At 43.6% G+C, this 26,404-nt stretch overlaps 2 protein-coding genes across 4 annotated transcripts in view; one reads left to right on the plus strand and one right to left on the minus strand.

The window, feature by feature from the left end:
- LOC120451922 (zinc finger protein rotund) overlaps positions 1-25,210 on the plus strand; it is a 37,328-nt gene extending 12,118 nt beyond the window's left edge. For 2 of the 3 annotated variants that reach the window (XM_039635935.2, XM_039635936.2), the window contains 6 exons: positions 1,896-1,997; positions 3,248-3,287; positions 5,098-5,148; positions 5,353-5,633; positions 23,335-24,343; positions 24,892-25,210. In XM_039635935.2, coding sequence (XP_039491869.1) covers positions 1,896-1,997; positions 3,248-3,287; positions 5,098-5,148; positions 5,353-5,633; positions 23,335-24,343; positions 24,892-25,208 — 1,800 coding nt within the window. In that variant the 3' untranslated portion in view covers positions 25,209-25,210. Of the gene's footprint in view, positions 1-1,895; positions 1,998-3,247; positions 3,288-5,097; positions 5,149-5,352; positions 5,634-21,544; positions 22,408-23,334; positions 24,344-24,891 lie in introns of those variants that run through there. The other variant, XM_039635937.2, reaches the window with a different exon arrangement.
- Positions 10,947-12,719, minus strand: LOC120451925 (GTPase-activating protein RacGAP84C). The gene is made up of 3 exons (XM_039635940.2): positions 12,205-12,719; positions 11,192-11,999; positions 10,947-11,093 (listed from the first exon to the last, which is right to left on the minus strand). The coding sequence occupies exons 1-3, from the start codon at positions 12,522-12,524 to the stop codon at positions 11,067-11,069; spliced, it is 1,155 nt and encodes a 384-aa protein (XP_039491874.1). The 5' UTR covers positions 12,525-12,719; the 3' UTR covers positions 10,947-11,066.
- Positions 25,211-26,404: the final 1,194 nt, after the last annotated feature.

Raw genomic sequence — 26,404 nt, forward strand, 5'->3', positions numbered from 1 at the left:
GGCTAAGCCACCCAATCTGCCCCACCCCCAACCACCACCCGACGTCGACGTCGCTGCCAGCTGCCCGGCGAAGGGGTTAAAAAATTTGTTTTGATTTTTTTCCTTTAGAAACTCTTTGGTTTTTGCGTTTTTTTGTGTTTTTTTTTTTTTTGTTTTTAAGCTTCAGAGCGAGACAGCAGAGGAGAAAGAGAAAGCTGCTGCTGCGCTGTGCCATTTTTTTGCGTTTCGCAAATGTCTTCCTTTTTTATCCTGTCCAGTTTTGCTGCGTACTGCAAACCGAACTTGGCGAAAATGGAAAATGGGAGTGGGCCAAGCGACGCCTTCCTGTGGCTGTTGCTGTTGTTGTCGCTGCCGCTGCAGTTGCCGCTGCTGCTGGACTGGTATTTGGTGCTGGGCTGTTAGAGGGGACTTCCGTCCATGTCCACAGCCATGTCCATGGCTCTGGTCATCTTCATCAGCATCAACATCAGCAGCTGCGTCTGTGCGTGTGTGCCTGCCTGTCTCTGCGCGTTTTTTTGCCACTCCTGTGTTCTTTTTAGCCCTCCTACTAACTAGTCATGGCTGCAGGGAGTGGGGCGGTGCAGAGTTGGCCAAAAGGAGCCGCAGAGCCAGCAAGAGCAAGAGCAAGAGAGAGAGAGAGCGCGAGGAGAGGCAACTAGAGCAACAAAGCTAACGCTCAGCGGTTCACACCCACGCACACCTACGCACACACACGCACACCCGCATATGTGTGGGCCTATCACACAGTGGCCAACTCCCCTTGCGCTATGCAACACTTTTTTAGTTGTGTTTTGGCCTGCTTTGTTTTGCTCCGATTTTTTGCGTTTTCACGTTTTTGAGTTGGGCCAACACCAAAAGCCGCCGCACTTTTGTCGCTCTCGTCGACATTCACCATCGCCGTCGCCGTCGCCGCCGCCGTCGCTTTGACACCTCGATTGTGTGCAGCGCGGTTTTCTATTTCAATTGGCACTCACATTTATTTGCATTAGTATTTCGAGCCGATGGCCACCACTTTTTGTTCGACTTTTCTTGGCGGTTTCCAATTCATGCAGGCCCTTTTTTGCCACCATTTTTTTGCTGAGCCCATCGGAAACGGAGATCTTGTTTCAATAGATCAAGAGTGCAAACTATATTTAGGCACGCTCTGAATGTTTATGTTGTAGCAAGTGTAAAGTGGATTTGAATTTCAGGTCACACAAACAGTTATCCGATCGATTAATTATTTCAGGAAATCATCTCATGTCCTAAAGCAAACTATTTATGCACCAAGGCAAAATATTCTGCATACGTCGAGTCCCAGTTTTGCTTTTTACGCAACAGGATCTGGACATTATAGGGTTAATAAGGGAAGGGAAACCGGACTTACCTATGGTTTTAAATGGTCGGTAGGAAGACGAGGTTAGTTAAATGAGTTGTAATAAAAAGCTCAGCAACCCATTGTTAGTTGGCCTAACTAACTAATTGGCCTAACATTTAAGGTGTTTGAGAAAGCGTTTCTTAAAAATATTTTAATATTTTTATTAATTTGAATTAAAATTGGTTAAACGCAGTTTATATTGGATCGCATTTAGCACCGAACAAACCAAGATCTTATGCAATTTGATTACCACGGCCAGCGAAGTCAAAATGAACTCATGAAAATCATAATAATTACCATATTGTACTTACCGAAGTTAATGAATGACTTACATTTTACAAAATAATTAGTAATAACTATGAAAATCCACTTTTCCATAGGGCGTTCAATTATGCCATCCTTAATACTCAGAGTCGGCTTAGAAAGTAAAATGAATCCCACTAATATGTGACATACATTTTTTATTCCATGTGCTGTGGGCCGGGTAATCGGGTAATCGACCAACAAAACGGACCGCTAAACCAACAAATAACCACAGCATGCCAAAGACATAGGCGATTACAATCTTTGGCCGCCAACGCCGCGCAGTCATCAGCATGCCAGCGAGCATCACCCGATGTCCCTGAAGCAGGAGTACGAGGTAAGTGAGCCGCTAAATGCCAACGCTCCTCGCTTTGGCAATGGCAGTTTATCTATAGATACGTATCCGCATCCGTATCCGAACGGTGCTAAAACATACTGGCATAACTTTATGGCCCGCCCGTTGGTAGGGGCGAAACAAAAACAAATTCTAAACTCGCGTGCCGCCAACGTTTTGGATTTGTTTTGCTCTCCGCTTCCTGCACCTCCCAACATCCCAGGCATCCATCCATTTATCCAACCTCCCATCTAGCCACCCATCTAGCCACCCATCTAACCACCCATCACGCTTATTTACTTTCATTGCCCACTGTGTCTGGCCAAAGCCAGACTAGATTTTGCTTTTGTTTTGCCGCTGCAATATTTGTATTTATATTTTCTTGTTGCATTCGGGGCTTCCCCGCCCGACCTAAGCATATGGAAATAGTTTAGAAAAAAGCCGGCTGGCATTTATTTTTTGACACAGCCGGCGGCGGGCCATGTTTATTTTATTCGATTTGCACTTTTTTGTTTTGGCATCGCATCGATGACGACGGAGGCCAGTTCGTCCTAGGTCATGTCTGGCTGAAGGATTTTAACCCACATTTGGAATTTACATGCAATCGAAAGCGGTGGCATTTTTTAGACAACTCTTTTCCCTATTTTCCGCGCTCCACATTTTTTTCGTTTCTGTTTCCATCTATCACTCTCGCTGGCGGTTAGAATTTTTATTTATATTTGCTGTCAGTGGAGCTGATGTGTCTGGACTGTTGGTTTTGTCACGCATTCGATTTGCTTTTCAATTCATTTAACATTTATCGCTTGTTTAGCTTTGAATCGCCCTGACAGCTGGCGAAAACATTTGTTATTCGTGATTATTCGCGACACTGTGATAACTGCATTCGCTTTTCGCCGGACATTGTAATGCGATTTGCCGATTTGAGAGTCATTAGAAAATTTTGTGTAATGAATAAATATTTTGACAGCGCTCCAAATTGTTTTATGGCCCTTTGATGCGAGGTCACTCTGGCACATTTGCAAATGAATATTTGATAATAATGTTAAGTTGATGGGGTTAATTAAATGCGTGTGGAATAATTATGAATTGACATTAGAAAACAAGCAATTACCGTGGATTGGCCAGATTAGAGCCGGCAATTGCAAATCGAATTAACTGAATTGCTTTTGGCTTTTCCAAGCCGCCAAAAGCGCATGGGACCGCCTAGTGACGCATTAACTAAATGTCAATACGTGTTCTCCTTTCCCTTTTAGGCCAAAATGAACGACCACCACCACAACAATCTGCAGAAAGGTGAGTCACCAGTAGACCTATCCCAAGAAGCCACCGGATCACTTGATCTACCCAGTACCGAGCCTGACTGACAACAATGCTCTTGTTAATTAATTGCTCACAAAAACAGGCCGACCGATAATCACGAATTTCCAAGATTCAGATCGAGGCGCGCGAACCGCAGATCTCCCAGATACCGATCTAAATTCACTCGGCGAAGAATGCAAACGCTAAATTGGAAAACGCGTGCGGGCCGCCGAACAAAAGCCGCTAAGACAATCCGCTCCGTTCCCATACTCCCACGGAGTATCGCACAGAAAGGAAATTTCCCATTTCCCATTTTGAATTTAATAACCTTCATGCCAGGTCCTTACTAGCTGAAATAATAAATAAATGAAATAATTAGATCTGAGATGTCCAATGAGATACAAAGTTGACATATATTTTACATTACTTCATATTACTTTTTTTTAGTTATATATTTTATAACAAGTAGAAACGATCATATTTGGACTATATAGCTAGCTCACATTTTTCTCAGTGCAGCGAAATGAGCTGAAAACTGACCTTTAGCAGCCGCAACAGCAACAACAGTCGCAGAATACTTACAAGATGTTTACATAAATTCCTAAAATGCTAACAACATTTTAGCCTGGCTTGCTGGTAGCGGATTGTTGCTGCTGCTTCAACAGCCAGCTTGCAACTACCAACATTGCAACAAGCAACATTGACAGCAACACGCTCCCGCTTGGAGGCACTGTTGCAGCAGCAACTTCCCTCCGGATGGCTTAGTCGGCCAGGTAAAGGTAAGCCTGCATCTGGACCCCCAGAGCTTGTTGGCGTTGACGTTGGCGGCAATGATCGCCGAGCGATAATGTCAACGCTAGGCAATTGGCCAATAAGGTCGTTGTTGCTGCTACGGTTGCTGTTGCTTTTGCTGTTGCTGTTGCCTTTGTTGCGATAGCGATCGTCCACATTGTTAGCTTCGATGTAGATGTACTCGGATCGGATACACTGCTTGTACAAATTAACAATAAGGCAACTTTTACTGGTGCACCCGGCTCATATTGCCGGTCGTCCATTTGAAATGCCGCTGAGGAGCTTTAGCTTTCAGGCCACTGTTCATTAGCTGAACTTTCCGGCTGGCGCCAGTGGCCAGCTCTCGTGTAATTAACACAGAAGTGGCGGTGGACGGGGCCCAGCAATTATCTGCAAATGCTTTATTAGAGAAATGTTTTTGACATAGCAGCGGGGCGCTCAGAAACCGAGCTATTCGGTTTGGTTGGCTTGGGTTCGGTTCGGTTCAGTTCGTTTGTCTAAGCCGGATTACAGAGGAATTTCCCCAGCGCTTATTGTGCTTATGGTTCATAATTATATGATTACCCCGAAATCCTGGGCTACCCTTTACGTCCGCCAAGCCTTCCAGCAGGGCAGACAAACTCATTAACGGATTCACACAATTTTTGCACGCAAATGGGCCGGGGAAAAAATTCTAAAGCGCGGGCAAATGCGAAACTATTTTCACATAACTCCTCGGGCGATTTCCCAGTGGCAATCAGCACGGCCAACTAATGTCTCAGTTTAATTAGAAAAAAGATCAGGCAGCCAGGAGCTGGGTTGCTCGGGTTGCTCGGGTTGCTCAGGTGGTCAGGTGGCGACATGGCCAACGTGAGTGAACGTCAGCGGCGGCAACTTCAACGGACGCCAAACGAGCAGCGACCGAACCAGAACTTGATGGACAACCGTGGGGCAGCGCCAATGCTGCCCCAAGCCGTGGCGCCACTGCGCTGACATATAACAACTAAATGCAACAACTCAATTGCTTTTGCAGGTCACTTTCTGGATGACAATCGTCTGGAGCATCACGCGGTTACCGGACAAGGTGAGTTGATGGGTGGATGGGTGAGGTGATGACTTACGGGCACTTGGAAACTGATTACAGAAACGAACATCGATTCCGGACACTTTGGTGATAGTTGGTCATTAAAAATAAAAATAGCTTAAAAGTGTTTTCGGTTTCTATATTTCCATTCAAATGTGTTTTGGCATCCTGTACCTGACCGACTTCCATTTCTTCTTATTGCAGGTGGCCTGGGTCTAGGTGCATCCAACGGAGTTGGCGGAGGAGGCGGTGGCGCCTCTGTTGGTGGCAATTCCAGCCTCGGCGCCAGTTCCCACCACGCCGTCGCCGCCGCCCACCATCACAACCAGGCGGTGGCAGCTGCTTCGGCGGCCGCTTTGCTGGTGGTGCCCCAGCCGATCAATGCCAGCAAAATGGGTGGACCCGGCGGAGTCTCCTCCGTGGCGGGTGGACATGCCACCGGCGGAGGGAGTGGGCGAAAGTATCAGTGCAAAATGTGCCCCCAGGTGAGTGCATCCGCTCCCGTTTCGATTTTCATACCTCGATATATGTATGCCTGCTGCTGGCAATGGAACTCAAGGCTAAGGGTGGTCACTGTTAAATTATGCCGGAGCCGACGGCGCTGCAGGAACCAGTTGACCGTAAGATTGGGTGACCGAGGGGGATCGTGTCCAATCGGATTCGAAGCTCTGACAGAGCCCGGCAAGGCATCGGCTTTTGTTTACAATTTTCCACTTGATTAAGCTCGACAAAAGATTCGAATTTCAATGGCACTGAGGGAAAACCCTCTCTTACTCACATGCATATTTGTCAAGATTTTTTATAAAAGAGATGAACATTCTTAAATGCCATCAAGAAAGTAATTACTTCTCAAATTAATATGTTTTATATTTTTAAACCCAACTATTTCTTGAGCTTAGAACAAACTTGGACTTGAACAGGAAAAAAATTCGTCTCTGTAATTTGTATTCAAAATGTAATACTGCTTACTTCCAGAAGCCTTTAATAATATGTAAAAACTTTTGGCAGCTAAAAACCATTTTTTAAAGGGTCTGTGGCATCCACGATGAAATAAATTGTTAGGCAAGGGGAAGAATAGTATACATTTGAATCGGTGAATCTGGGTCCAAACTTTCGAAATCTGTTTTTCAGTGCAGTCAGCCAGTGCTCGTATCATGTTGCCTCGTTTTCTCACATTTTTTCGCGGCTCCCCATGCACTTGTATTGACACTCAAGCCGTGGCTAAAAGCCAGGCCAAAACCCCTGAGCCAACAGCTGCACTTGCCCGTAAAATGTCAATTGTGCAGCGTCCACGGCCTGCGTTGATTGCTGCTAATTGAGCTTATTGTTTTTTAACGGTTATTTGTGGCCAGAAGGTGCCAGCTGTAAGAGGAGAGCTGTTGCCAAGAATCCTTGTGGGTCACCGATATGCGTGAGATTCCATACCGGTGGCCTAAGTTATGATGGCGTATCTTGTCTGGGCTCACTTTCAATTCACTTCGACCTCTTGAATATTACAGAAAATTCAGTTTAAGCATTGCCAAAGAGTCACCTGAGAATCTCCCAAAATAGATTTCCCTTGCAGCAGCTATGTTAGGTGAACTATTTTCGCGGGTTTTGTTTTGTTCTCGAAGAACAGCAGTGCTGACAGCGAACATTTTCGGACGAATGATGTGTCCGGCTGATATGCCACACCCACAATGCCCACAATTTGCGGTGCGAGGCTAACAACATTTGCAGCGCTGATGAGCGATGCCACACACACACACCCTCTGAAAGGGGTGATTAAGGGGAGTAGATAGGGTTGTTGTTGGTGGGGGTGCCAAAGGGGCGGCAGAGGGGTGCCAGAGGGGTGCCAGAGGGCCGACATGGACGCACTATGGGAAATTTGACCCATTTTTCTGGCCAAAACCCATTTTCTGAAAGTCGGAATATTACAATAATATTTAGTGTACGCATTCATAATTGACCAATCTTTAGTGCTGCATACCAGAAATTTTAATAGATGGCGCCACAACAAAGAAATCAGCTGTTTAAAACAGCTGTTGCGCGTACACAAAACAACAATCTGCAACATTAAGTTTTTCTTTCGTTACAAAAGTTCTAATATCTTTGGAACCAAAACGTTAATTTCCATTCTGTAAAAAGTATTTTAATCAGTGGGCCTTCTATAAGGCGTTTGCAACATTCAATAGAAAAAAAAACCAGTGTTGTCCCAGTAATTTAGTAAAAATCTTAGTTGCTTTACAAAAGTATTTTTTTTTATAATGCCTAACTTTGAATAGAGATTTAAAGTGATTGCAGCAAATTGCATCAATGAAATATACCTCATGTTGTAGCTTATTTAGTTCTTGTTCAGATTATTGTAATTTTAAAAGCCACTTTTACCGATTCTGGGAGAATTTATAGATTTTAGACTTAACCCTACTTTTCCAAATTCAGAGTAATCTCATGCTAAACGGGAGTTAAACAAGGCGGTTGCTGAATTGTTTCGTTATTTTTATTAGTACTATTGTTGTTAACTTCTGTAAAATAATTAAGAATATAAACTCTATCACGAAATCAGTTGTTTTGGCTGAGATTAGAAAAAGCATACAAAATGAGAGAAAGCCTTTACGAAAATTAATAATATAAATATAAGGGACTGTGCCACGCCCCCAGTTTTTGGGGTAAGTTTAGATATGGTCTAGTGCAAATTAATGCAAAAAAAAAAAATTAAATATCTTTATTCGTTCTGGAGTTATAAATTATAAAAAATAGAAAGGGCGGTGCCACGCCCACAATTTTTGGTATCATAAAAGATATGGACTAGTGTAACCCCATACAAAAAACACCAATTGAATATCTCTCCCCGTTCTGGAGTTATTAATTTAGGCCAGAAAAAGTGGTCAAATTTCCCATAGTGCGGAGGTGTTCATTTGTGCGGGACAAAGTGAAATAGCAGCATGCCTAAAAGTATGCTACGCTCTCCGTTTTTTCGTGTTCCTCTGCATGCGTGCGCTAGTGTGTGTGCACTTCGTCCTTCTGCGAGTGAGTGTGTCAATTTTGTACTTCTTTTTGGCACATTCATGTACTCCCTGCTCGGGTCTGCATGTGTGTGTGAGCTGCACTACTGGAAATTAGTGCGTTTCTACGCTCAAAAGCGGCTGCTGCTACTTTTTTAATTACCCACACTTCGCATTTTTTGTTTTTCCTCGACGATCCTGCTCGTGCTGCAGGACTTTGGCAGTCGGCTTGTTGTTGCCCAGTCCAGCTTCAATTGGAATTACTACACTTGGCACTTTCATATGTACGTATGGAAAAAGTCCTGCAGCAGCTCCCCTTTCCGGTTTTTTTGTACCTTTTAAGCTGGAACTGGCCACATTTCCCTGTGTGTGTGTGAGTGTGTGGAAGTTTCGTCCAGCCTATCATGTTAGTGTGCTCTGCTCTTCCTCTTCCCATGCATCGTTTTCCGATGGTTCGGGTGGCGGGGGGGTACGGTATTGCTCTTTCCAACCCGTTTTTTCAGCTGACCAAAAATTATGTTCACCATTTCGGGGCGCATGTCAGGAGGTTTATTCGGTTCTTTTTTTGCACAGGACAAATGAAAAGCACACATTATTTTAAAATAATGTTTAAAATAAGTAACTAAGAGCCTTGATTGAATACAGACTTTTTGATGAACATGGTTAAATATTAAAAGAGAAGAACCTAAAATAAAAACGCTTTAAGGACCTCACCGTTTTTAGTCCAGCAAGCAAAGATGCATTCTGCATTTAATAATTTGCCGCAGCATTCTCTGCATATTTTTAAGCTTTTTAAAGCACTCCACAAAAACATTCCAAACTCAACGCAAATATTTGTTTTCCCAAGGAAAGTCCTTATTGTAATTGAAATCCTTTAAAAACAAAATTAATCACGAACGTGTATTTTTTAAAGTTTTTTACCTTCAACAAAAATATTTGTCTTATCCACAAAAAACGGCGAGAAGAATACGGAAAAAGGGAACTTTTTATGGACACATGCCGCGCCCACTTGTTTGGGTAGACCAACACAAAGCTTACATAAAATTATAGAACACGCCTAGCAAAGGGGCAAAAAAGTGCAGAATTAACTGAAAAAAACACAAAAATGCGATGCGATTTTTACCCTATCTTATTAGTAACACGCTGTGCTAGTATTGGTGAGAGATTCTGGTTTTTAGTTTTTCTCTCCGCACCCCGCCACGCATAATACGCGTCTACTATTTTTAACCGCCATTTTTTTTAGTTTTGTTTGACATTTGCATTTACTTTTTTCCATTATTCCTTGCTGCGCTTTAAACTTTGTGTGAGCTCATGTGTGGCAGGCACTAACACAATTACACAAGTGGTCAGTGGCTGCAGAGGGGGGCGGGGGCGTGTCGGTTTGGTGGCATGGCGGCATGGCGGTATGGGGCAAGCTCACACTATCAATTAGTAAATTACATGCGAACAACAAGCGGAAAATGCCCGAGCGGGTGAAAAACTGCCGACAAAAATAGAAAAATTGCACAAAATTGTTGCGCACATCAAAATAAACACACGCCCACACACATACTCGCGAATGTATGCCCACACGCACACTTGCATGCTCCACATCGCGATGCATCGGTGGACTGTGTCTGTTATTCCCCTCATTTAATTAACAATAAAAATAGGCTAAAAAGTCTTAAAAAAGCAAAAACTGCACGCGAATTATGCAGGCGCACACAAACACGCCGCGCACACTCACATACATTGCAGTCATGCCATTTGTTAAACAATTTTCACTCGCACCCCCAAGTAGGCAATGTTTTCCGTACACGCACACATGCGGCGGGCATTAAAATGTGATCCGATATAATACATGAATTATGTAAACTATTTTTATTTTTGTTTTGCCTATTTAATTTTGCATTTTTTCGCCTTTTTCGCAGCATTTTTCTGACACGGTATTGGTGCGAACTGCCCCTAAAAGCGCACTGGTGTGCGTGCCTGCGCTTTGTTTGTGGCCTTTGGCATTAGCATTTGGTTAACGTTAACGGGCGACCACTGCAGTGCACTGCAACAATTGCCAGCCAGCCCATTTGCCATTCCTGGCGGTTAGCAACAGAAGCGCACTGCGAATGCTCTTCACACACATGCTGTCTCGCTCTGTGTTTGTGTTTGTTTTTGATTGTATTATACATTATTTGAACCATGTCCATGTACGAGTATTGCCATATATTGGCCTGGGATCCGATCGACTGATATTGGGAGTGAGTCTATTTATGCACTCGTTCAGTGCATTCGAGTTTTGTTTTGCTTTGCTTGTTTTTTGCATTTAATGGCCGCACTTTTTTGCACGGCACTCTCCAAATTGTTTTTAAAATGCTAACTTTTTTCTTGGCGCTTTAACTTATTTATATGTGTTCGCGGCGAAATATTTTACTTTGTGCTCTGGTTTACGCTTCAAAGAAACATAAATATGGGAAATGGAAATTATTAATTTTTTACATGTTTTCAGCGGTAGGGAATTAATCAACGTTCGCCGAAAAAAATTGCAAATTCAATTAAAAATGTTTATTAATGTTTCAATACTCGAAATATATAGTTTTACGATAACGTCGCTCTGGGCTATGCTAGATTATTTATGTGGTGCGAATAAGATTTTCGCTCGTCTTTTTATTTCATCATCCAAATTTCAAATTAAATATTGAAAGTAAGGCAGATTTTATTAGAGTGGCTTATGGTGATTTAATAAGCCAAGGATTGTACGTGAGTTCAAGTGGCTCGTATGCAATAATTAGTGTTTATTAGCCGCGTTTAATTCAACAAAACATACACATAACATTTTAGAGATCCAATTTTTATTAATTTTATTATTGTAGTGAATAAGCCGCTAATATAAAATAAAAAAAACATGAACATTCAAAATGTTGACTTCACCCAATCTCGATGTCCCAAGTACTTCAAATTTCACTATAGGTTAGTACTGCTAAGGTTAACCTGAAACAATAATTCCACTTAAAGGCGTTTGTATTGAGTTTGGTTTAAAGATATAAATATCTTTGGATGAAAATAAAAAGTGAAAACAAAGGGCTTACCATTGATCTAAAGTAGGTCTTCACCGAAGACCATCCCAGATTGGACGAGCCGTCCCATTGGCGCTGATTGTACCGGTCCTCAAAATCATAGGTGCTGCCCAATGAAGTGGGAAGGGGGTGAACCTCCAAGAACTGAGTCCAAAATCCGGCGGGCAAGAGGAGCAGCATCTTCAGCACCCGCTGCCAAATGACCACATTTTCGAGGGTCAGATCCAGATCCCCGAACAGAGTTGGAGCGAAGATCACGGCTAGATTGTTGACCGACATACGGACGTCAGGACTTTCTGCAACTCTCTGCCAGTGGAGCATTAGATAGGCCAACGTATCCCTGTGAGCCTGATGTAGTTCCAGAACCGCTAGATATACCGCCATTTCCGCAGCCAGAGGATCGTCATGCCGCGCGGCCTCCTCGAAATCCCTTCGATGGTAAATGGGAATCAGGGGGTGAACCAACTGACGAAGGAAGTCCTTCACACAACAGCACAATGTGTGGGTGTCTTTATTGCCCAAATGTGGCGTGCACCTGCCACGCAGCAGCTTGCGACACAGCCGCTTGCATTTCTCCCGGGTCGAGGAGACACGGTAGAGCCCCTCCTGCTGCAATCCCCGAGCCTCGATCTCCGTTACACAATGGACAATTAGGGCCGGCACCATGGGCGCCACCCGAGGCGCATAGTCGCTGAGACCTCCTCGCTTCGTGGTCATTTGGGGCTGGGGGATGCAGTTCACTGTCAGCTGGCGGCAGCAAGTGATGTGGCACCGAAGCGGACACGCCCGACACCGCAGGCTGGCCATGGCGAAGCGGATTCTGGAAGAAGACCAGGAACACGCTTGGGGAGATTAGGGAGGGAAACGTTGGCTTGAGAGGGTAGCTGTGATTATTCAGCTTTTCATGTGAGTATAATTCCCAAGAAACGTGGGCTAGTTCTGATCAAAGTCCTCTCAGATGTACGTTCCTTCCACGTTTAGCAACATGTAGTGCCCCTTGAGTGTAATACAAAAATGCAACTCACCTTTTCCGGCAGTGTACGCAGCTTCCCACGTTGTAGTAGTACGACTTAATCTTGAAGTTGTGCTCCCTCAGCAATCCTGAGTGGGACTGCGAACAGAAGTCGAGTCCGTCCGTGGATAACCCATCGCTGCCACTGGGATTCATGTCCACGCGATCCTGCAGAGAATCCAGGGACTGGGACCCGAACATGCGGTAGTGCTCACTAAGGTCATCATAGGATCTATACTCCCGCAGAAGCCTCCGTTTGTTCTGCATTGTGGGGCTATCGGCCGGCAAATAAAATCGGTTTGAGAGCGTCTGACTACCAGAACCACTAATCATCCAGCTGGCGATTGATTCAGCTGTTCTGGTCAGTTAGCAATTTCCGAAGGGAGGCCACTTCGAATTGACTCAGCAACGCAGAAGTTATCGGCTCGCTTCTCCGAATACTAGACCCAAATGTTTATTTACGCTTCCGGTTTATTTGGAATCGGGTGAAAGCTGACGGCTTAAATAGTTCTGACAGCACAAAAATGCGATCAGCAGTAGACAGTGCCTACTGTGGCACTCACATTTATAAACAATCCGTCAGGATCTTGAATGACATAAATTTGATAAATGTTCTAGATAATTATACCCGTTGCTCGTACAGTAAAAGGGTATACTAGATTCGTTGAAAAGTATGTAACAAGCACAGGAAAGCGTTTCCGACCATATAAAGTATATATATTCTTGATCAGGATCAATAGCCGAGTCGATCTAGCCATGTCCGTCTGTCCGTCCGTCCGTCCGTATGAACGTCGAGATCTCAGGAATAGCTAGAAAGTTGAGACTAAGCATACAGACTCCAGAGACATAGACGCAGCGCAAATTTGTTAACCATGTCCGTCTGTCCGTCCGTCCGTCCGTATGAACGTCGAGATCTCAGGTAAAGCTAGAAAGTTGAGACTAAGCATACAGACTCCAGAGACATAGACGCAGCGCAAATTTGTTAACCAATGCTGCCACGCCCACTCTAACGCCCAAAAACTATCAGTGTTAAAATTTCTCCTTCGCACTTCCAATAGCTGAGTAACGGGTATCAGATAGTCGGGGAACTCGACTATAGCGTTCTCTCTTGTTCAGGTATAAAATGTGCGACTTATAAGGCGACTAATGTGATACTGAGAAGTAACCAAAAAGGCAATCTGCTATTCGTAAATACAACAAAATTTAATTTGTATTATACTTTTTGTACTTAACAATAATTCATAAATCATTATTTGGTCTGTCGTTTTTCTATAAACGAGTCGTTTTAATCGTTCGATTCAACTAAATTCGTTAGAGACAATCAAAGCCCAGTTAAAACCCTTTTACTAGAGAATTCATTGTCACACCGAGATTCAGTGTCACGATACAAAACTAAAAATCCCAAAAAACAAAAAGAGTGCAAAAATCGAACTGAAAAAACAATTTGCTAAAGTATCTATGAATTCTAAGCGCCTAGAAAATGGCTCAATGGCGACGCTAAATGGATGAAAAATTCATGGAAAACCGTTTTGCGGCCACCAGACATAGAATGCAACCAGCAAAAATGCTACAGTTCATGTGCGGCGGGCACGTCGGAAAGCGAAAATGTTGAGTAAAAAACACAAAAATTAAAATTCAACAAGATTTTTGAGCTTGAAATTTTGTTTAGAAAACAAAACGTTGATCTGTCTGTTGACTTAATTGGTAATCATTAGCCCGTTTTTGAGTTGATTTTTCTGCGACTTTAAAGTACGGAAAGAGTGAAAACAAAATTATCATGGCACTTTTCAGTTTCGGCTCTGAATTGAAGAGCAGCGGCAGCAAAATTAACGAACAAAGCGGCGAATTTGATTTTTATGCTTTTTTGTAGTCTTTTTTTAGGCGTCAGCTGCATGACGCCGGTGTGTGTGCCTGTGTGCGTGAGCATTTGAGGGTGCGGGTGAGCTTTGGGCTGAGATCCTGAGGATGGTTGCCACCGCCACTGAATTCGTAGTTATTAATGCGTATTGAAATGCACACATTGCTGTGAGTGAGCGTGTCTCTCTCTCTCTGTGATTACGCGGCGTGTGTGTGGGTGCAGTATTCATAATTGCACTTGTGTGGGTTTCTATCTGTGTCCGACTGTTTTGTTTGTATTCAAAGTCCACAAATACGAGTCACGCATCCATCGCAATAAGCCCATGCAACCTCCCCTGCCCCACTCCCTTTTCCAAAAATGCTTTTTTGTACTTTTTCTGATTCGCCTGTAACCGTGTGTGTGTGTGTGTTCAAATACGTGTGTGGCCCTATATGTGTGACTGTCCGTTGCGTATTCAAAAAGGCAAAAACAGAAAAAAAAAAGAACAGAAACACAACAAAACAGCATAAAAAATGTTTGGACATCCACAAAACATGCAAAAAAGAGGGGAGCTGAACTGCGAGTACTGGGCAAAAACGAGTGGGAGAAATAGCATCAAAGCACGTTGACAGTGTTGCCACGTGGTGATAATTAATTTTTCACACACAAAAGTTGATCAAAATGTTTTTATCCGGGGCCTCGCCAATTTAAGGATCCATTTGGTGGCAGCGAGCAGAAAATATTATAACCGTTCAAGCTTTTCAGGAGAATCGAAAATCGGCAGCATAGAAAATCGGAAAAGGGCAGCATAGTCCTCTAAACTAGAACCTTAAAATCAGCAATTCATTAATTGAAACATAGATAAATCAGATAGATATCGTATAGCTACTAGGGAACACTCCTACAATATTCCCATAACAATTTCAACAGCTAACCAGATTTATTTTTAAATTGAAATTTAATGTATTTATTTATTTTTGATTTTCGAGCTCCCCAATTAAAACATACAGTATAAAAACAAAATATTTAACTTCTGAAAAGCTAGCCACCACACACGATGGCCGATATGTTTTTAAACAAGAAAAATCAGTTCACTAAGTGACCTTTAATGAATTGAACTATAAATCGCACAACAACCTGTTAAAGAATTCCGGCTCAATCGGCGCTTTGTCTAACCCAATTCTAGTTGGGCACTAAAAACAACAATTTATAATAAATTGTATTTTTCAATGGCAACTCTGCTATTTTTTAAGGCTCTTCCTCTCCCTTTCTTTCTGCCGCTGGCCAGGATGCAAAAACCTAAAAAACAAAATCTAAAAGCGAAAACACAGATGCAAATGCAACAGCAATAGCAACAGCAATAGCAACAATACCAAGGCAGTGGGGAAATGGCTGCAAAAAAATGATTGTGTTTTGCAAAAGGGGGGTCAAAATGCACAAGGTGCGAGCGAGACAGGGCGACAGAAAGGAAAAAATTTATTTCCTGTGGCAGGGAAAAAAATGGGGAAAAAGGAGGTGCGCCGAGAGAAAAAATGCACAGCAAATGGAAATGGAAAAAATGCTGGAAAAAATGTGCACACTGCCGGGAAGAAAAAAGAGTGGGACGGTTTTGCCGGGCGAAGAAGTTGAGGCAAGGTTGCAATGCGAAAAAAAGAACTTAGAAATATCAGCAACCACGGCAGCAGACAAACGTCGACGTCGACGTCGGCAGAGAGAAGCAGTGGGGTGGCTGGGGATGTCTGGGGATGGCGGGGGGCTGCAAGGGGCTGCAAGGGGTGGAGTGTGTGGAGTGAGTGGAGTGAGTGGAGTGAGTGTAGTGGGTGGCCGAATGTGAGGTGGTTGCTGTTGGCAGTTAAGCCAGCGCGGTGGCTTAGGTCAGGGCGGAGGCTGCTGCCTTTCCTGCTTTTTCTGCTGCTTTTCAGCTGCCCGAGGTGAGTGCTGCTTGTGCCCACCCCTTTGGACGGTCAACCCCTTGCCGCCACATTTTTTGGGGATTTTTAGCGTCACCCATGTGGGGCTGATTGAGTGCTAGAAAGGGCAACCACAGAAAGGAGGCGAACACCAAAACAGTTGCCTATTTCCCGGCGCTATTGATTAATCTGCCAGTTCACGGTATTTTAGCTGAAATATCGCCGGGGAAAAGCAGAGCCACAATAATGACTTTTGTTAATTGTTGACCAGTGCCAAACAAAAACAAAAACAAAAACAAAGCGCAAACAAATTCAAAAGCACACAAAAACAGCCTGCAAAGTCATCCGAAACGTGTGCTCTCGCTCTCTCTTTCTCCTGCGGCATTCCCCTCTCCTTTGCGCAATAAAAAAAAGTACGTTCGCATCAAAGTCGAACAAAACAAAATGAAAAAAAAGGGGGCAGAGGCTGGAAGGGGGAGGGGCGGACAGGATATTTGGGGCGGCAAAGGCTAACAGCGAAAAAAATTCCAGTGCGTCTGTGTGAGTGTATTGGCATGGCTATGTGCTTGTGTGCGTGGGTTTGTCGCCGGCGCAAAATTCCCCTTTATTTTTTTACACAATTTTTTTCCGCGTTTTTTAGAGCCCCCTGCCCCACCTCCTTGCCGCTCCTCTTTGAGTTTGGGTCAATGTTGGCGCTGCTCCTGTGGTGTTGTTGTTGCTGCTGCTGGCAGGTGGCAGCGCTGCCGACGCCGCAGCATTTGAATAGCGGCAGCAGAGGCGCTGACTGCGACGCCACAGCTTGCCGCCTATGCAACCAAAACTTTTTTCTCTGTGTGCGTTTGGATATTTTTTCGGTTTTTTTTTTGTTGTTTTGCAACGTCCTTTTTTTGTTGTATTTGATTTTTTTGCTCGCTTAGTTGTTGGCGCTGCTGCTGCGGCCGCTGCTTTTTTTTCGAAGTTACCGCTTGGCTGTGTGAGTGTTTGTGTCGGCCGGCGGCGGCCTTTAGTAAGCCAGGCCCACACCCACACCACCCACTGCCACCCACAAGCCCACACACACACACACAGACACACAGATGGACTCTGCTGCCGCTGCGTTTTGAAGCTTCGCAGTGGTGTTAGTGCGCGTTTTGTCTGTCTGCCTGTCGATGCTGCGTCGCTTTTGCATCTGTGTGTGTGTTCTGGAGAGTATCTGTGTGTGCGGTTCGCCCCCCAAAAATATATTGTTTCAGATTTTTTCATCATCGCTTTAGTTGAGTTTTTACATTGGTGACGGATCGTGCTCTCGGCTCCGGCACGCTCGCCAAGTCCGTTCAGTCTGCTCCGTGTTTTTTCTCCGTGCGCAACATGTTCCTTGAGTCCGTACCGCCGAGGACGATATCAACAAAGGATAACGATACCGATACGGATACGGAAGTGGATGTGGATGTGAATGTGGATGCGCGTGTGACCACTACTACCAGTGCAGCCAGCGAAATAACAACACGACAACACCACGAGAAACGTCTTCGGCGAAACTCCTTCGCCTCCTGCTCGTCGTCGCGGCAACGTTAAGAAAAAGTATCTCAGCCGCAAGGAAGGCTCCAACGAAAAAATGCGAAAATATTGAGAAAAAACAAGCGAAAACTCACACACACAGGCAGTGGGTTTTTTCTTGACTTGGTCTCGGTCTCCGTCTCCGTCTCCGTTTCCGTTTCCGGTGGTACGTGTGCGCGCTTTTCAACGTTTTCCGCCTTCCCCGCTCGCTCACCAGTGTGTGTGTTTTTATTTATTGTTGTTGGCCAGGAAAAGAATATCGGGCGTGCGAGTGTGGGTGTGCATCTTAAGGATACGCGAGATTCAAACGCAACGCGTCCTTGTCTTGGTCACGTGCAGAAAAACCGAGAAGAAAGCCAGCCAAGCAGCCACAGCTGGCTTTGTTTTGCTTCTGAGCGTGTCCTGGGGTCCTGGTGTCTTGGAGTGTGTGTGTATGTGTGTGTTTGCGGGGAAGCTGGCGGGCTTTACGTATAAATAATAAATGTTCCTCGCCGGTCGCCGTGCATGTGATGGTGTGCCTGCACCGCGTATCAGCTGTTTCTTGTGCTCAATATCAAGGTCAAAACAACTCCTGCCACTTGGGCGTGCGAGCAAGCAACCCATTTCCAAATCAGATGTGATGGCCAAAACTGAATTTGTATACTCAAGAGGAATCCAAAGATCCTTTGTCTTTTACCGTTTTCTTCTACAGTTTTAATTCTCATACATCACATAATAATTCAAAGTATTTAAAAAACTAAGTAATTAGCTTTGTGATCTCAAAGCACCTCTCAATGTGACTTGATAACAAAACGGCATTAGGCATTTTAAATTCTTATAAAAGAAAGATAATTAACCTGTGTTACACGAAGTAACTTAAATAGAGTTCAAAGCAGTAAATCAGGCCAAGTATAAATATAAACTATACATTTGCGTCTCCAAATATATAATGTATATATGTAAATGTGAAGGTATTCAGTAATTTATTACCTATTGCCCCAGAAGTTAGATTTTAGTTTTCATTATTTATACGTTCTGTTGCCATAGAAAAACTACATGACTGAAATGATTAGTAAGAGTAGATAAGGAGTATTGAAATAATTTAAATTTTTGTGAAGAAATATCGGAGTTTAATACAGATATGGATACATAAAAACAAAGATATCAGCAATATCCAATCTGGATTGGCAAGACTATTGATTATAATTATGATCCAATATACATATTTTTTTAAAAACTACTGAAAATTAGTAATTATGAAGATCTAACTCTGTTGATCCCAAGCTCTCGAAGCTGACATCAACTTAAAAGGGTTATCCTAATCGAAACCATGAGACCCGCTGGGCTGTCGGGCTCGTTTTCTCAAAGGTTCGCAGCCCAATTGTGGTCGCAATGTCAAACGCTCGATGGCCAAATATTTTTCCACTCGACTTCACCGACTCGAGCCTTGAGTTGATCCGGTCCAATCAAGCTGAAGCTAATTGGGCACCGCAGAACACCTGATTCGGAGCTGGTCCAGCGTGATTTTTGGGTTCCCGAAACTCGATAGGCTGAGAAGATCGCTGGGCCACCGCCGGAGTGGCATTTCAGTTATTATTGCTCGCATAACCAGCCGTTAATCGAAACTTTTGGTCAGCAGCTGTTGCTCCAGTTGGATGTTGGATGTTTGGGCTAAAATCATTTTCAGAGCGATCAGTTAATCAAAGACTAGCGCGGCGATAAGAACGCTTACAAGGGTCCCTCGGGCGTACGCTTCTAATAAGATGAACACATTATTTTTAATTATGGCAAACACACATAAAATTAATTGCATATTTTAAGTGATGTGAAATTAATTAATGATTAGTGCAAAAAGCTGACAAAATCAACTCCTATGGCAAAATGTGAAAATAAATATCATTAAAATGCATAAGAAACTAGCCATGTAAAAAGGTGAACACAACGAAAAAAAAGTATCACATAACATGGCGCAATGCATTTTTCATAAACTGAAACAATAAAAAAAACTGTGGAAAAGGTAGAAATATTTTCGTGATTCTGAACAAGTTAATACAAAAACCTAAAGAGCGGTGTGAAAAATGCATTAATCAGAATTAAATAAAAAAACACAGCAACAACAGCAAATTATGAATAATAAAAGAGCGCGCAAAACTTTTTACACATTTTTCAATTAATAACATCCCCCGCCAATCTGGGAGGGAATGAAGCTGGGGCGCAGGACGAGAATATTGCCAAACCGCTAAATGTTAATTAGTTAAAAGCCCAAACTACGCATTAACACAATCGGGAAACCCCAGGTCGCAAACACCCAAACCCAGTGTAAATGCAAACACAGACAGAGGCATCATATTTTCCCCAGTTTCAGTTTTTTGATTTTAGTTTCAAATGCGTTTTTTTTTGCATTTTTGTTTTGCGCCATTAATACATTATGTGCAATCCGCCTATGTATTCGCCTGGGCTGAATGTTTGTACAGCTTCCTATATAAATTAAATGGCCATGTCAAAAAAGTCAATATTTAGCGAACCAATAAAAAAAGAAATCACAACGCCTAACTGGCAGCAGCAGGTGTGGGGCAGTGGGCTAATATACCTTTTGCGCAAAAAGAAAGAAGTATTTCAAAATGAGCACAGATCCTTTCGTTATCAGTTACGGACACCTAAACACAGAGTGAGTCGTTACAAAAGATTGAACCCAATTTAATTAGGAACACATTAAAAAATTTAAAAATGTACTATATATGTACTATGCTTCTGGTTTCCATTTCAAGCACGGAAATCATTTAAATTCATTTCGCATTCTGAAATTTTCCGCCAGGCATTCTATAGTTCATTGGCATGTCAATTAATTCTCAGACAACCTCTCAGCTCTTACATTTCAATTTCATTAATAATTTTTTAATCATGCATTAACACTTGCAATAATTAAACCAAAGCCCCAGTTCGCTCGCTTGCATTTTCATGTCAGCAGCCAAAGTGTTGACAAATCTATTTTGTCACTTTTTTTGAACCGGCAAATATCTAACACCCAAAAATGGCAAGGTCAATGCTATAGACTCAAAAAATCCATTTCCATTTATATCTAAACAAACTGATAAAAACAAGTTGAAAAAGAGCCACATTGACAGCCCAACAAAGCAAACAAATGCTTAACTCATGAATGAATAATTTGTCGCGTTTAGAACTAGAAGCTATCGAATTGGAGCACTCCAATGAAAAACCGAGCAGAAAAATACCATTGAGGACTTTCACCTGGAAAATTCCACAGGATGTCTGCGGCATGTCTGCACCTGAATGACTAGCTATCCACAAAAAATCGAAAAACCCGGTGGAGGTTGAAAAAGCACAGCCAAGCATTTATACAAATATAGTATATAGAAAAAAAATCTAATCGAAGGCAGTCCAAAAAGAGAAATGCATAGAAAATGGAAAAACGAAATCGCTTCGCAAAAAGTCGAACCCCAGCCCGAAAAGCCAAATTCGTGTGGAAAAAATATTTTTGTCGAGTAAAAACGTAAAGGGGAATAAGGAAAAAATGTGAGCAGGCGTACCAATTGAAAATGCAAAATAAAAGTGAACCGTGGAAAAAATGGCGTTAGATTTAGGACAACAAAAGCGGAGACAAAAAGTCGCTTTTCCAGCTCCCCGGTGCACCCAGTCGAAACCAAAGCGTTTTTGCGGTCGGATCTCGCAGGTTTTCAGTGGAGCTTCGTTTCTGTTATTTCCCCTTTATTTAATATTGGCTTTGGCAGTTGGGGCACAATGTCAACAAAGCGCTAACACAGCTTCAACAAAGTTATTTTGCTTCGCAAATTGTTGCATTCGCATTCATTAGAAACTGAGTTGTGAGAATTCTCGGGGTCAATCTCTGGTCAGAGGATGAAGTGTTAAAGGGTAAATGTGTCAAAATACGTTTTTTAGATCAGATCAGGTTACATAACAACTGTAAGATAGTAAAGGTGTATTGGAACACAAAAGTCACTTTACTTCTAATTTTAGAATCTAATTTTGAATATTTGGGAATTAAACGGGTTGTGTTTCTCAATAATAATATGCAAAAACATTACAGTTAAACAATAGATATATATCAAAAAGTTAATACGAAAACTATAAAATATAACGAAGTAAGAGTGAAAACCTAAAGATACCTGTCAACCCACGAAGAAAAATTGTGCTTGGACCAGTGAATTAGAACTTAACCAAAATAGATTTAATAAGCAGCCAAATGGAAGGCCGTCTCATCGAGTATCGGCCTATAGGCGGTGGTCTGGACTACCATCACAATTCGCCGTTGATCGGGGAGATCCCTCCCGCTGGCGGGGATTACTCCCATGCCGTGCATCGATCCATTGATCACCTGCGGAACAGCCTCAACGAGCGGGTGGCCCTGGGTCCACTTAGTGTGTTCTCCAACACGGCCGACTTAAGGAACTCCGTCCTTAGCTACAGCCAGCAGCCCCACCAGCAACCACAGCCACCGCAGCAGCAGCAGCAGCAGCAACAGCAGCAGCAGCAGCAGCACCACCAGCAGCAGCAACACCAGTACCAGTTGGTGCCGGAACCCAAGCCGAGTATCACCAATCTGGAGAGCAGTGTGGCCTCCTCGGCGGTCAGTGGATCAGTGGCCAGTAGCCAAAAGCACGTGAACGATGCGGTGGTCAGCAGCAGCAGTGGGAGCAGCAGCACAGCTGGACCCGCCCCCACCGGATCCACCAGGGGCCGCAAGTCCCGGATCTACCCCAATCCCAACCAGCACATCATAGTGACCAGCAATAGCGTCGACAATGGCGGCATCCGAATGCAGAATGCGACGCTGAACGAAAGAAATTCTCAAAATTCCTCTGCGGGGGCTACTGGCGTTGGCAATGTGACCACGGCAGCGGGATCCGGCAACGGCATCTCGTCCTCCACCAGCTCGCCGCACCACATGACCCAGTTGGACGTTAAGGACACCAAGGTGATGGGGCACTTCCGAACTAAGTCTGCAACATTTTATACTTGCCTTCGGGTTCAAGCAAAGTATCTGTTTCACGATATTAATGACGAATAATTCTCTGTTAAGAGGCACCAGAAAGTTGGGGAACTTTTATTTTATTTTTTAAATAAGTTTCAAAGGCTTAAATTTATTATCTTGTATTTATAAAATTCTTTACATCGATTACATAAATCATTTTTTTTGTCGCCCAGCTTTTTGAAGAATCTTGTGTTGGTTAACCTTTGGTTTTATTTAAGAGTGGTCAACATTAGAATTAGAAAGTGAACAAAATATTTTGTTAATATATTAAACAAGAGAGAATGCTACAGTCGAGTTCCCCGACTATCTAATACCCGTTACTCAACTAGAGAATTTTCAACACTAACAGTTTTTGTCGGCTTGTGGGCATTAGATGGATTTTTGGAGAGAAATCCACAGGACTAATTATAAAATGAAAAAATATCAAAACAATGTTTCAAAGTATGGACTTGGCAGGCTTTGGACGATTTGTGGACGTTAGAGGGGGCGTGGCAACATGAAGCGTTAAACTTGCGCTGCGTCTGGAGTCTCTGGAGTCTGTAGGCTTAATCTCAACTTTCTAGCTTTTAAAGTTTTTGAGATCTCGAAGTTCATATGGACAGACGGACAGACGGACAGACGACAGACGGACAGACAGACGGATGGACATGGCCAGATCGACTCGGCAATTGACCCTGATAAAGAATTTATATATGGTTGGAAACGCTTTTTTCTGCCTGTTACATACTTGCGACGAGTCTAGTATACCCTTTTACTCTACGGGTGTAGAAAGGAGCAGGTTTTAAGCACCCTATTAATAGTTATACCAGCAGTCAGGCATCCGTTATCCGTTTGTGACCCAAGTCTAAATAACCGATTCTCTGTCCGCAGATTTTTAGCTCGAAGGCTGATCTCCAGCTGCACACACAGATCCACATGCGAGAGGCTAAGCCGTACAAGTGTACACAATGCTCGAAGGCCTTCGCCAACTCGTCGTATCTGTCGCAGCACACCCGGATCCACCTGGGCATCAAGCCGTACCGCTGTGAGATCTGCCAGCGAAAGTTCACGCAGCTCTCGCATCTGCAGCAACACATCCGGACGCACACGGGCGACAAGCCGTACAAGTGCAGGCATCCCGGCTGCCAGAAGGCCTTCTCGCAGCTCTCCAACCTGCAGTCGCACTCGCGGTGCCACCAGACGGACAAGCCGTTCAAGTGCAACTCCTGCTACAAGTGCTTCTCGGACGAGCCCTCGCTGCTGGAGCACATCCCCAAGCACAAGGAGTCGAAGCACCTAAAGACGCACATCTGCCAGTACTGTGGCAAGTCGTACACCCAGGAGACCTACCTGACCAAGCACATGCAGAAGCACGCGGAGCGGACGGACAAGCGGCCACCTATTGTGCCGGGCAGTGCGGCGGCCATTGCAGCGGCGGCCGCTGCAGCTGCCGGAGGGTCGGCCAACCCGACCAATGGACCGCCCCCGCCGCCCAATCCCGCTCAGCATCAGCGCAATAACTTGGGCTTGCCCCCCGTCTCCATTGCCCCCAGCGACAACGGCTACTGGCCAAAGGTAAGTCCGGACTCGGCCGCTGCAGCCAACGCCATGGAGGTGATGCACCAGCAGCAGCAACAACAGCAGCAGCAGCAACAGCAGCAGCAGGCGCACCACCACCATCCGCAGCACGGAGTCCCGCCGCAGCAACATGTCCCGCCCCAGCAGCAGCAGCAACAGCAGCAGCAGCAACACCACCATCCGCAGCAGCAGCCTCCTCCGCAGCACAGCATGGAAGCCCACTACGCGCAGCCGACGGCTCCCAACGGAGCCCAAAGCAACGGACACGGTACGGAGTTGCAGCCCCATCATCGCATGCCCGATCCTGTGCGGGAGGATATTGGTAAGTCATCCGATCTTTAATGCACCTACCTAGACAATGCTAGGCTGTTTTCATATTTCTTATGTGTTTGCAAAGCTTAAGAGCTCATTAGATATTTACAAAACCCCTTTTTATATAGAGTACACATACTTTCTAATGCTCAACATAATTCTTAGTCCCAGTGTTTTGTCCTCTGACATATTTAAGAAAAAGTTTCACACAGTTCAATTTGAAATAGGAAAAGCCAGTTATTTATTCAGTCATTATACCCGTTGTTCTTAGAATAAAAGGGTATACTAGATTCTTTGAATAGTATGTAACCATATAAAGTATATACATATATTCTTCATCGGGATCCAAAACCCGAGTCGATCTGGCCATATCCGTCTGTCTGTCCGTCCGTATGAACGGCGAGATCTCAGGAACTATATAAGCTAGAACGTTACGATTGTTTTATGATTTGGCAATAAGTTAATTGTTAAATAATTGTTGTAATAAAAACCGATGAGGAATCTTTAGTTCCCAACTAACATCTGGCTGCTTTCGGCCTCTTCAAATCTTCTCAACAGCCTCGACGCCCAGCGCCGTAGGTCCCTATGATGCCGCATCCATAACGAAAGCCAACAGCAACTCGGCGTTCACGCCGATCAACTCGATGCCCCCGCACCTGAACTCTCTGAGCCACCACCCCATGGCCCAGCGGCCCTATCTCTACGATGCCATCAGCTTCCCGAACAAGAACGTGAACCAGAACAACGCGAACGGGTTCCCCAACCAGCTGATCTCGCTGCACCAGATCCGCAACTACGCCCACCAGCCGGCGGGATTGATGGCGGGGGAGCACCTCCTGGGCGTGAGTGTGGGTCCTGGGAAGGACAAGGGATAGCTGGGGGCCTACTTCTAAGTTAAAGGTAGTTCATCCGTTGTTCATCCGTTCTCCATGCGGAGGCGAGGCGTGCATTCCTGTACAGTATTAATTTGTAGTTAGTTGTAGCGAGTGAAGGTCATTTTGTAATTTTTGTAGATCTTCTTGGGTTAAGTTAAGGGTGTTCTCGCGCACTCGATAAGAACTCTGTAAATGGCCAACGATACGTACTCTAATTTGACAAACACCGTCCATGCCTATGTTTACACAATGTCTTGAAACACAAGCACCAGTTCCGATAAAGATCCTGCGATATAAACATGTATGTCCAGTAAAAGTTATCCCGTCAAGTGATTAGTTTTCCAGGACCTCGTATATGGCCGCTTGTATATATATAATTGGAAATAAATTTGTTTTCGATGCACACGGATCTCGCAATTTTGAAGCAATGATTTTGAAGCAGACATCAAAAACTGCTAACTGAGCCGATATATTTGTACATAGATATACAACATCACCTAAAGGAACTTACAAGAAAACGTAACGTACATTTAAATACAAATCCTCATATATATTTGTTTAGGTGTATCGTATTAAATACAGATATTTCCGAGAGAATCTCCTCGAAAAACGAAACACAAAATGCAAAATGAATTCAAAAAAATCAAATGTGTTTACAACTATAAATGAAACTATGCGATAGATGAAAACTATTTTGAAAAAACATTTCTAAGTATATGTTGGCAGTTGCTAAAACCGAAAAATATAAATTAAAACAAAACCGAAAAGAGATGTACTAATTTTTGGAAAGACTGAAGAGATCGAAATTAACAAACCAGCGGAGAAATTGATGAAAATCAAACATTTTAAAGAGCGTTTTTACTGCAGTTACTAAGCAAACTGAATGTGTCCTATAAAATTTCGTACTAAATGGCAGAAACTCAACCTAAACGTGAATACGAGTATGACAACATCAAATGTAATGTATTATTAAATAATGTAATTCTAATTTTAATCCTAATCTAAATTAACGTTAAACTAACCGATAGCTAGTGTTTAACTCCAAAACGCAATCTCAATGTAAAGACAAAACGAAAATGGAACACAAAAGAAAATACCTACAGTTAAGTGAATAGCAAATGAACTTTGAACCACACACACTCCGCATACACACGCATTAAATAGAAACATTCGGGGTATTCAGATAGCCGAGCTAA

This window comes from Drosophila santomea, chromosome 3R, assembly GCF_016746245.2.
Source record: "Drosophila santomea strain STO CAGO 1482 chromosome 3R, Prin_Dsan_1.1, whole genome shotgun sequence".
Lineage (NCBI taxonomy): Eukaryota > Metazoa > Arthropoda > Insecta > Diptera > Drosophilidae > Drosophila > Drosophila santomea.

Coding starts and splice junctions, on each gene's coding strand:
- LOC120451925 (XM_039635940.2), bottom strand. CDS start 12,524: ATGATTAGTGGTTCTGGTAGTCAGACGCTCTCAAACCGATTTTATTTG. Junction 12,000..12,204: donor TGCGTACACTGCCGGAAAAG/GTGAGTTGCATT, acceptor GTCTTCTTCCAG/AATCCGCTTCGCCATGGCCA. Junction 11,094..11,191: donor AGACCTACTTTAGATCAATG/GTAAGCCCTTTG, acceptor TTATTGTTTCAG/GTTAACCTTAGCAGTACTAA.